The sequence below is a fragment of the Protomyctophum bolini genome (assembly GCF_963924005.1).
Source record: "Protomyctophum bolini genome assembly, chromosome: 7".
NCBI lineage: Eukaryota > Metazoa > Chordata > Actinopteri > Myctophiformes > Myctophidae > Protomyctophum > Protomyctophum bolini.
Genome location: NC_137868.1, coordinates 35,022,522 through 35,035,001, shown reverse-complemented (window position 1 = coordinate 35,035,001; position 12,480 = coordinate 35,022,522). Strand labels below are relative to the sequence as shown.

At 42.1% G+C, this 12,480-nt stretch overlaps 1 protein-coding gene across 2 annotated transcripts in view; it reads left to right on the top strand.

The window, feature by feature from the left end:
• The window catches only part of pogzb (pogo transposable element derived with ZNF domain b), a 54,467-nt gene that overhangs the window by 22,539 nt on the left and 19,448 nt on the right, over positions 1 to 12,480 (top strand). Inside the window, exons 7-9 of one of the 2 annotated variants that reach the window (XM_080767220.1) lie at positions 12 to 134; positions 10,984 to 11,170; positions 12,024 to 12,199. In XM_080767220.1, coding sequence (XP_080623346.1) covers positions 12 to 134; positions 10,984 to 11,170; positions 12,024 to 12,199 — 486 coding nt within the window. Of the gene's footprint in view, positions 1 to 11; positions 135 to 10,983; positions 11,171 to 12,023; positions 12,200 to 12,480 lie in introns of those variants that run through there. The other variant, XM_080767221.1, reaches the window with a different exon arrangement.

The following is a 12,480-nucleotide window of genomic DNA, read 5'->3' as shown; positions in this document are numbered from 1 at the left end:
TTTATTCTCAGCCCCTCCGATGGGTCAGCCCCGTCCCCCCCCTCCAGTTGGTACAGTCCGGCCCACCTACATCACTCTCCCTGTCAGCCAATCAGCAGCCAGCGCCGCCAAGCTCAGTCCCGCCCCCATCATCGGTGAGTTTCCCTGATAATGCATAAAGCAACCACTTTAGAGTTGCAACTGTTACTTGAAGTAATTGATTTAATCTAGTTATAAAATATCTTCTGTAATCAATAATTCATGTAAAAACAATCAATCCATTTTTGGGCATGTCATTACATTTCTGTTCACAAAAGCTGGAGAGACGGATGGACCACTGTTATTGCACAAACACTTTATAGCAATGATCATCACTAGGGCTGAGCGATTAATTGAAACTTAACTGAAACCGAAAAAAGAATATACTGTAAAACCGATTGTGGCATGTCTATCACCCAGTCACTTTCACGCTCGATACAGCTGGCAGCGTGGAAGACGAGACGAGCGAATGTCCCAAAAACGTTCCTGAGCTCATGCCAAAAAAAGCATGACTTCACTAAAAGCCAGCGATGTGAGGAAATGACTGATGCCATTACATTACATAGCGAAGGACATGGGCGGCCCTAGCTGTTGCTACTGTCAAACATGGTGGGTTAACAAGCTCGTTAAAAACCTCGACCAAAGATACACTGCGCCCTTGCAAAAATACGTTTCACAAACTGCACTGCCCAACATGTACAAAACATGAATTGAGGAGGTGGCCGCCAAACTAAAATATGTTCATCACTTTGGTCAAGTATGACGATAGAGCCATATTTAAGCCTTACATTTCACTACATTGACGACGAATGGAACCGGCGCAACAGATGCCAACTGCACCCACATGTCACTTCGGCAAACGGTAGAAGAGGACCTGAGCAGCTGCTTGGTGTCTCCCTTGCTGGATAGTGAAGAGAATCCACTGGAATGGTAGAGAAAGCATCATGTTAGCTTTCCCACTCTGAGTGAGTTAGCAAAAAAGTACCTTTGCGTACCATTCTCCTCATCTGAGCAAGTATTTGGTTCAGGAGGAAACCTTGTTACATGCTACAGATCCCACCTGAAACCTGATGATGAGTGAAATGCATACTGTTGCATAGAGTGACAGAACAAGATTGATGACAACAATGTGCACAATTGTAACTCTTTATCATTCAGCCGTGTGGACATGTTTGCTCATAGCCATTTAAAATGTATTTTTGTTTACAAGAGTTACCAGTTATTTTATATTTTAATTTGTAAAAAAAAGATCTATGCAATTGAATATTTGTTCTAAGACAGTATTTTCTCCATGCTTACAGGACTTGAGTTTTATTTTAAAACTAAAATGTGACTCTTTCCACAAGATATTTTCATTTCAAGTGTTGTGTTACTGTGCTTTGATATGAACTGCCTCAAAGTCGTATGGTGACTTTATACATTGTCAAATACTTGAATGTGCCATTATATTATCGTCACTTTACTTGGTCAAATACAGCTCAGGTGGAGTTAGTAGGTTTGACCGGCAGTTTGAGGATCCTAACTTGTTAGGAGTTTTAGTCAGAAGTGCTTTTTTAATACCTTTCATTGGTTCAATATTTGTTAAACCCACACACAGACTTAAAGGGTGTTCAATAGCACTGATTTATTAATAAAAAAATGGAGATGGCTGCTTTCTGCCCAACAGCGACGATACGTATGCATGTAAAAGGTGTGTAAATATGGATAAAACATAAAAATCAAGGTAAATTAAATAATCGTGAGTTATCGCACAACCCGAAGGATTTCTATCAGAATACAGCTTTAACATTTTTATATAAACCCAGGGAATATAATGTACCCTATCTTTACAATGTAGCTCTGTAGGAGACAGACACAGACTGCTGGTCTGTATGAGGGTCTGTCTGTGTCTCTGGAGCCGCTATTTCAAATCCCTGGGCTCACTTAGCCCCAATCCAAACCTTGATGCTGAGTGCCAAACAGGGAGGCACTGGGTCCCCATTTGTAGAGTCTGTACAAACAAACCAATGGCGTCACTTTGTCCATTTATTTTTTACAGTCTGTCGCAGACGAGATAACACGATCCCAGGACCCATCGGGTGGACATTCAATGGGTCCCCAACAAAATGTTTTTTGTTTTGTTTTTGGCTGAGAAATTGTATTGTTTAAAGGGGTATTTCACATCAAAAACACTTGAGGTTCACATAAAAACCTGAGAAGATGTTAAGTGTGTGCAGAGAGTTTGTAAAGTTGCTTGATGCAGTATTTAGATATTTGATATTCATCCACACCCTCCTATACAAGCCTATTCAACATCAATCTCCATTAACCATAGACTCGTTTTCAACGTCCGTGGTTCTGTCTCCTTTTCTCCCCTATTCATATTAATTGTTTTGAAAATGAAAAACAAAATTTCAAGAATTTAAAAAGTAATAAAAAATCACACCCGTGTGAACTGAGCGGTGGGTCCCCGGAACTTCCAGACCCACAGGAACGCGCCCCGGGTGCCAGCCCAGTTCCGGCGAGCCGCCCCGCGTCCAAAACGACAGAGTTACTGTGTGGGGGAAATTAGCAGACACCTCTTCCTCTCCCCCTCCCCCCTCTCTTCACCCCCTCTCTCCCTCTCTCCCTCTCTCTCTCTCTCTCTCTCTCTCTGTAATTAGCAGTGCAACACTATCTCTCTCTCTGTTTCTAGCACAACAGTGCCACTTTTGCCCCTACTGTTACTCTAAACATAGGGACATGGGTAGGGACATAGGTTGTGACATAGGGACATGCTGTTTCTTGGAGTGGTTGCACCACTCAAAAAAGAACATAACATCTATCTAAATATTGACGGGAGCAACTTTATAAAAAACTTTGAGGTGCACACAAAATACAAGAGTAGTCAATACATAAACCCAGAAGTGTTTTAAAGTGAGATACCCCTTTAACTGGCCTTTGATCTCATATGGTGATGATTATGGATGTATTCATGTACTCTGTTGAATTGATCTGAAAATGAATCACATGGGTGAAGAAGACGGCAGCTAGTTAATCTGCAGCAGCTGGCTGACGTAATCACAGCTAAACAGTAGGCTGTCGCAGCTAAACGTAGCAGCAGAAGACAACATCACTGTTGGGCAGAAAACTTGTATCCATATTTCAACTTTTATTTATTTTAAAAGCTGATCTACAAGCTCACAACACGTCACAGCGCATCACAACGTGTTGAGCTTGTTCCCCTCCACTATTTTTAAAACATATTTAAAGTGAAAGTCTGTGAGGTTTATAAATATAGATTTGTGGGACATATGAGGTTTCTAACATAACAGAAGACAGATGTAGATGCAGGCTGAAGCAGAGAGGAGGGCATCACAGGAGCAATAAATATACATGCTATTGTCTGTTGGTCAGCAATAGGTTACTTGGTGTAATTCTAATAATGAGAATAATCATAATACTATCTATTAAGCTATTTTTAATATCACTATTACAATCACTGTGATGGATTATTAAGAGCAATGAACGATTTTGGCGCTGGAAGTCGAGGCACAGACGATTGTATTTCAGGTCGTTGTTGAAACTTTGTGTGACCCCCGGGTCTGAGTGTGCGCAAATGGCAATGTCGATATGGGTGAATTTAATTGTAATATAACTTTTAAAAAGTCAGTCTTTTTTTATATAAAAATGTGTTTTCATTTTGATACCGGAAAACAATCGATCGATTTATCATTAAAATAGACATGCTCTGGAAATTCACGCGGCTCACCCATTCGCCCACTTGGGTGGTTGATGGGTGGGCCACGGAGACTTTGAAAAAGGTTGGCGACCGCTGTTCCATAGATTTGGCAAGGGGTAACAAATCTTAGCTGGGGAACCAATCTCGGGCCTGAGGTGCTATCGACCTCAGCCATTATTACATGAGTTGCGCTTTAATTGATAGTTAGACCAGTCATTTATTGTCAAAATTTCATCATATAAAAACATTATATAAAGAAAAAGATCTAATTATATATTGCTGACCATCAAACTGTTGCAGGTATATTTTCTGCTTCTAAATCTACCTCTGATGTCCCCTTCCCTGCCTCAGCCCCCGCTCCACTTACCAAGAGTACCATAGAAGAGGTGATTCGAAGACTTAAACCTGCCTCAGCTGAGCCCGAAGTACCACCTGAAATTGAAGTGGATGTGAAAACTCCAAAAAGAACTGGGAAAATTAAAATGAAAGTGAAGGAATCTCCATTTGTGACAGTGCTCACAGATGAGTCCACAGACATAAGCAGCCATCAGCGCCTTGTCGTGTACATCCAAATCATCGATACCAAAACATTTCAACCCAGCACTCATTTAGTTGCAAGTAAGGTTTGTACGGATGGAACGGGTGCGGGGATTGCGAAATCTATTCGGGAAGTGATGTCAGAGTTGGACATTCCTTTATCCAAGGTGATGAGTGTAGGATCGGATGGAGCGGCAGTCATGATGGAGCAAAACGAAGGCTGTGCACGCATACTGCTTCGGTTCAACCCGCACATGGTGAATGTGCACTGCGTCGCCCACTCCCTGGCCGTGTGCACGTCGCAAGCAGCAGAGGCAATCGCAGACCTGAAAGAACATCAGCGGATACTGAGTGAGCTGTTCTTTTATTTCCGGGGTAATGCCAGACGATCAAAAAAAATCCCAGAAATCCTAACGTTGCTGAGAGACCTAGTGTTCACCAATGAGGAGTTGCATTTAGTTCGATGGCTGTCGTATGACGACGCTCTGAAGATAGTGCACAGGAACATGGACGGTCTGCTGGCGTACTTCAGCCACATGTCCCAGCATGTGGTTGAGTTGGACCTGAGGCAGAAGATCGGCACGGTGAAGTTCATCAGCATCAGCGCGCTGATGGCCGACGTGATGGCCCCCGTCGCGTCCTTATCCCTGTTCCTGCAGAAAGAATGCGTCGATGTGGAATTGGTGAGGGTGGCGCTGGAAATGGCCATCGAGGATCTGGAAAAGATCAAGGCAATGGCTTCACCCAACCTTGTGGCGTTGACCCGCAAAATCCAGGGCAACATGTGCGGTGAGTTCAAGATCACCGGCATCACATTTAATCTGGAGCCGCTGTGTGTCCAATTCATTGACAACCTGATTGGTAACTTGCGCGCCAGGTTTCCCAACACCGCTCTGTTGTGTGCGTTTGGTGTGTTGAGTCTCCGTCCCATCGCCTTGATGAGTGAAGAAAAGTTGAAGGTCTTCGGTAACAAAGACCTGGAAGTGCTTATCACCCACTATGGGAGTGAGAAAACCCACCGATTTAAGGAGGACGGGGAGGAGCACCACACCACCAACCAGCCCTTCATCGACGCCGCACAGACCCGTCTAGAGTGGGCCCTGGTGAAGGCGGTTGTCAAAGCGCATCGCTACTCTAGTGACAGCATGTGGCAGCTTTGGGCGTTGCTGACAAAGTACCATCAGGACCAATTCCCCAACCTCACCATCCTGGCGCAGTTGGCCACCACCCTGGCCGTGCACACCGCTGGCTGCGAACAAGCCTTTTCTTCTCGGGAGCTCATCCTCGCCCCTCAGAGGAACATAGGCAAGCTGTCATTGGACCATCAGCAGCTCCTCCATCTTGGTCCTGCACGGTCAGAACAGGCAGTGGGAAACTGGAAACAGGGCAAGGAGAGGAATGTTTACAATACACTGCAAAGTACTAGTAATCCTTGCTATGTGCCACAGACTTCAAAGGTAGTGTAAGTGATGTTATTTGGTTAAACAAAACATTTTTGTTAAAGGGGAATACCACTCATTTTCAACATTGAACTATTTCATTAATATACCTTAGAGTTGTTGCGTGGACATAATACAAAAGTCCTTCTGTTTAGCCAAAAAACTTTGGGTCATGTGATCAGTGATAGCACCTTAGTGTACTCTACAGGCCAAAGAGTACAGCGACATGATGTCACTGATCACATGAGCCCAAGTTTGAGACCTCCTGTTCTAGGCTAAACAGAAGGGGGGGGTATTATTCCACACCAACTATAAGGTATATTAATGTTCAAAATGAGTGGTATTCCCCTTTAAATAGATAAAGCTCTAAATTGTGACGGTAATCATTGCTATAGTGCAGTGGTTTTCAACCAGTGGTCCTTGAGGGGGTTCCAGGTGGTCCCCGTGCAGTTAAATGATGGTAACCAAATGGACCATTATAGATCTTTAACTCTTGACAGTGTAAAACACTCAAGAGTTAAGTTGTTGTTAAACATTTGCATTATTTTTAAAATTACAGGAAGTCTACACAATTAGAGAATGTAGAAGAATTGTTATTTTGATCAAGGTTTGCCTGATATCTCTCCTATGTTCTCCTACTGCCACATCAATACAGCATGAAAATGTGGACATACCGGTATTCTTAAATTTTGGGTCTGCAAGGCTAAATCTCATCAAATGGTGGTCCGTGGCTCAAATGCAGAATAAATAATGGGACTTGATATGAAAAAGGGTTGAAAACCACTGCTATAGCGTGTTTGTTCAGTAACAGGGGTCTCTACATCTCTTTAATAAACAGAAATTTATTTTTACAGGTGGTTTGGCAATTTTTGCAAATCAGGAGATTGTATCAGCTTTTATCAGCTTCAATTTTATAGTGTTCCAGTCCCCATTTTGTCAAGCTGGAGAGACGTTGCTGAACAAAGACTATACTGGCAATGATTACAAGAATGCAGAGCTATTTAACATTCATTTTAAAATAACCCCACAAATCAGTTACTCCACCTTTAATCACTTGAACCCTATAGCATCCCTATTCTGGCCATGTCATAATTGGTGAAAATAGGCAAATGTTGGGCGGAAACAGACAATATTTTCAGCAAATACATTTGATGTAGAGAGAGAAAAGGAGGGAACCAAGTACAGAGTAGACCCCAGGGGGAATTCAGCTGCTCATAATGTACAAATGAACACCTAGTCTTAATCTTTGTTTGATTTGTTTTTGGTGCTATTACTTTACTATGTATTAAATGCATAACCGTAACGGTATACTTGAAGTCCTGCTCTCCCCCCAATGTTAATGTCTTGACTGCCTTATCTGCATATTGCCAACGCAGTGGTATTTTGTTTCACAACTAAATCTGGTTAGGTTATTTCTGTTTGGAATGGGCCCTATTTTCATCAGGGCCTAACACACCTTATCCCTAAACTTCTTTGCCTTTTTTACTATTTTGAAAAACATTTAAAATTGTTCAACTAGCCGATCTACATCGACAAGTTGTGACCTTGTAGATCGGCTTTTTTGAAAATAGTAAAAAACAAGTCATAACTGCCAGGTGCAGCAAGCGCTGCTTGCTGCCGCCTCCGTTGTGCACCTTTTCCTTTTTCTCTTTTTATTTATTTTTTGTATTTTTTTGAGGGGCGCTAGCCCCTCCTATGTCCATCTTTGAGGGTGTGTGTAAACACAAACATTGTCCTAACACAAACATTGAATGCCATTGACAATGAATGGCCAGCTTTGAGTGTTTGTGTAAACATAAACATTGTGTAAATTCAAACATTGAAGATGAAGTTGCGGACGCAAATTCTGATTGGCCGGAATGAGATGATGTATGATTATGATAAGAGCGCCCCTCACTTCACACAATGGTGATTTATTTATAGCAGCCAATCATGAAAAAGTGTCTACTAAGGTCGTCTTTACGGTCGCTATAGTACAGAAGTAGCAAATGTAGTCCAGGCAAAAATAGGGCCCAAAGTCTGCTGGATCAAACATACTCATAGATGCTGAAATGCTAAATTAGGGCAAAGATGAAGATAACTGTAAAGCTCTTTTGGGGATATTGGGCTACGGGGGGAGATAAATATGCACAGTACTTTTACATTTATTTAACAGAGATTATTTGAAATAATCTCTTATTTTTGTTTCCTTTGAATTTGAACCACACCAGGGGACATGTGGAACGCTACTTTGATGTGTTCTATATGTCACAGTGAATCAGGTAGTTTGAAAACTCAGTTGTGAGACTGCAAAACTGACACTACCAACTTTCCACATGACATTTCAACATTCATTTTGATTATAACATTTAGCTTTTTATTATAATTTATTAAGAAGAAAAAAAGTCCATATGCACACCTACAGCGGACAGGTGCGTCGGAGAACTGGAACTGGATAAGTAGAGAAAAAAGGGATTCCGCACACTGTCTTCACTTTCAGAATTAGATTTATTGAGCAACGTTTGGGTCTGAAGGTCTGAACCTTCAGACCTGATGTAGGTCTGAACGACCCACACGTTGCTCAATAAATCTAATTCTGTGTGATGATGACAGTGTGCGGGATCCCTTTTTTCTCTAATATAATTTATTAACAGAACTGGTTTAGGTTAAGTTTGGGATTGGGGATAGGGTTTAGGTTAAGATTGGGGATAGGGGTTAAGTTTGGGATTGGGGATAGGGTTTAGGTTAAGTTTGGGATTGGGGATAGGGGTTAGGTTTGGGATTGGGGATAGGGTTTAGGTTAAATTTGGGATTGGGGATAGGGTTTAGGTTAAGTTTGGGATTGGGGATAGGGGTTAGGTTTGGGATTGGGGATAGGGGTTAGGTTAAGTTTGGGATTGGGGATAGGGTTTAGGTTAAGTTTGGGATTGGGGATAGGGGTTAGGTTAAATTTGGGATTGGGGATAGGGTTTAGGTTAAGTTTGGGATTGGGGATAGGGTTTAGGTTAAGTTTGGGATTGGGGATAGGGTTTAGGTTAAGTTTGGGATTGGGGATAGGGTTTAGGTTAAGTTTGGGATTGGGGATAGGGTTTAGGTTAAGTTTGGGATTGGGGATAGGGTTTAGGTTAAGTTTGGGATTGGGGATAGGGTTTAGGTTAAGTTTGGGATTGGGGATAGGGTTTAGGTTAAGTTTGGGATTGGGGATAGGGTTTAGGTCAAGTTTGGGATTGGGGATAGGGGTTAGGTTAAGCACATGGACCCCAGTGTCTCCGTTTTGAGGAAACCTGCAGAAAATGGCAGGTCGGCAAGCTCCCAAAATCAGCTCAAATTATCTAGAGTTTGCAAACTCCCTTATTCCCCTATTGCACTGTCACATGTTGTAAGAAGTGTTGGTATACTTTTGTTTCTTATAGGTATGTTCTATATACAGTGGATAACAGTACTGGTACTGTATATTTAGTATGTTTTATATACCGTACAGTAACAGTGCTGTATTTGTTATAAAAACTTTATTTTTTTATTTTTTTGAATTTTGAATTGTGTGGACTGCTGGTATAATGATAAAGCGGCTTTTGTATATTTTCTTTTGCAAATAAACTTTCCAAGTTTGGGATTTAATTTGTTTAATTTTCAGATACAACCATAAAACATCAAACACAAGGCAAGGTGGGAGTAATGGAAAGGTGATCATTATTTCACTGTTTATAGAGTATTCTGTTCACATTCACTGTTGATAATCTGTACACATGATCCATATAACCGCTGTGTAGGCTGTCTGACACTGACTGTACATCAGTGGTTCTCAACCTTTTCAGGCCACGAAAATGTACTGTTTATTTCCAAATAGCCCTGCCTCAAATAGCCGCCTGGTTACTTTTAAGTGTCTGGGGTCTAAAATCATTTTGCCAATGAAACGTCCCGTCCAAATAATAGCTGATTGGAATTGTAATCAAATAATGGCACAGTGCAGGCCAGTGCAAAAATAAATACAAGCCTGCTGCAAATAGCTGCCTGGTTCCTGTTAACCCATTTAGACCTGAGGACAATTCTACAAGTGTCTTTTAAATCCTGTTTTCTGAAAAACCTGTTTCTATGTCAGTGATGTTCACATTTTTTCACGTCAAGGACACCCAGAATTACCTGTATTTGGCCGTGGACCCCCATCTGAAAATATGTTGTTCCAGGGACCCCCCAGAAGCAAAGATTTGAGTTAAAAAGTTTGCTCTGAAAGAATATTAAAATATTTGTGGCACATTTTCACGATTTTTACACTATATCTGCAATAAAGGTATTGGCATCAAAATGTACTTAATTAAGTGAATGTACAGAATGTCACATTTTCTAAAGTACGGTATAAACATCTTTTGAAAGTAGCAGATCTACAAGCGCAAATGCATGGATCTGCTATTTTCGTGCATATTGTATCTTTTTTACAAGAAAAACAAAAACAGAAGTGTGTTTGTTCTGGGGTAGGTGGTGGGAGTGTGGACGAGGTTGTAGGTTGTAGGTTGTGTGTGTGTGTGTGTGTGTGTGTGTGTGTGTGTGTGTGTGTGTGTGTGTACAGCCCCCCGCTGTGGGTTCGCCCCGGTAACAAGAATGCTCTACAGTAGGGGGACGCACAACAGGCCAACAGCACACACACCAAGGCATGCCCCCACTCTATCCTGATTGGATGAAGGATGGATCCTCTAGCCAAAAACGAAATCTAAGCTTTTTTTTTACCCCATCAGTGAACTGGGGAGAGGGAGGAACTCCTTATATGGTCAGCACACTATAGTAGAGAGGATTATTACAAAAAAATATATTATATTTTAATTAAGTGAAACCACTGAATATACCTTTAACAATCTCTCACTTGGTCATATTCTCTATTCTCTATCCTTAGAATATAATCACATTTACCCAAATGCAGTTTTCTGACCATTATTGGGGAGATAGTAGTTCTAATCATCATTGATTAGAATGATAAACCAAAGATAAAGTTAGGTGTCTTGAACAATCCAATGGAGTTGGGCTGTTTAGGCAGAAGCATTTTTTAATACTTTCAGTATTTGTAAAACCCACACACAGACTTGAAGCGTATTCAATAGCACTGATTTATAAAAGTTGAAAAAATGCAGTTTGTGTTTCTATAAAACGCTATAAAAATGCAATTCATCTCTGCCCGACACAGCTACGATATGGCTTCTATGCATAGAGCCCACTTGCAGAATCCTCGCAGCCCATCAGTGGTCCCCGAGCTCACGGGGGAAAAACTGTTTTGGGTTGAAAATGAAAATAATTGTAGATGTCTTTGTTGTTGTCGTTCAGCGACTGCTAAAGCCACGCCCCCCAGTCCCACCCGGAGCGCCGCTGCCCCGCCCATCGGCCCCAAGGTGGTGATGACGGTGGAGGAGTTCTACTACGGACGGGTGGAGGGCCAACAGAAAGATGAAAACCCTGTTAGCCCGTGCTTCCAGTGTCAGATCTGCCGCAACAAAGTCCTGGACAACGTTGGGTCAGTGCCTTACTTTAAAACCCATTAGCCATTATTTTATCCGTGGCTATTTAAAAGTTTGTCAACAAAAATATATTTTGGCAAGCCTAGATGGCGTTGTAATGACCAATTACATTTGGTTGCATGCTGAAAATATCCGATCTCTCGCTGCAATGTGTTATAGCACATGTTATGTGTTATGTGCTTATAGATCTGCTTTTTTCAGAGCGCAACACCTGAAAATTACTTGTCCTTTAGTTTTACTGGATATTTTCTCCGCTATAGTCGCTCCCTAACATTTCAGTCTAGTTTTTATTTGTTGATGAAATTATTGTCAATATATTTAGTCTTAGTTTTAGTCATCACAGCTTAGTTATCATTTCATTTTCGACAGTGGAACATGTCAGTGGAAGTTTTAGTAGATGAAATTAACTGTGTGTGTGTGTGTGTGTGTGTGTGTGTGTGTGTGTGTGTGTGTGTGTGTGTGTGTGTGTGTGTGTGTGTGTGTGTGTGTGTGTGTGTGTGTGTGTGTGTGTGACTGTGTGTGTGTGTGTGTGTGTGTGTGTGTGTGTGTGTGTGTGTGTGTGTGACTGTGTGACTGTGTGTGCGTGTGTGTGTGTGTGTGTGTGTGTGTGTGTGTGTGTGTGTGTGTGACTGTGTGTGCGTGTGCGTGTGCGTGTGTGTGTGTGTGTGTGTGTGTGTGTGTGTGTGTGTGTGTGTGTGTGACTGTGTGACTGTGTGTGCGTGTGTGTGTGTGTGTGTGTGTGTGTGTGACTGTGTGTGTGTGTGTGTGTGTGTGTGTGTGTGTGTGTGTGTGTGTGTGTGTGTGTGTGTGTGTGACTGTGTGTACGTGTGTGTGTGTGCTGACCTCCAGGCTCATGCAGCACATGCTGTGTCACTGTGAGGTGATCATGGTCCCCAAGACGACGGCGAGCAGCAGAGACGAGGACATGACCTCCACCACGTGCAGCGAGTGTTACAGGCTGTTCTCCTCCCCTCAGCAGCTCAGGAACCACTACAACCTCGTCCACACTCCCACCACCTACCCCAGTACGAAGACCCAACACACACACACACACACACACACACACACACCGGTGTTCATTCTGTAGACTAACACTATGACGAAAAATGTTCGTCGGCTACCTTTTTTCACTGACGAAAACTAAATCAAAACTAAGCTGTGATGACTAAAACTGAGACTAAATATATTTACGTTAAATATACGTTCGTCAAAACAAAATGTTGTAAATGTTAGCGTGGAACTAGTGGAGAAGAGATCCAGTAGGTTTTGGACATATGAGGTTTCCACCCGACAGAGACAATATATA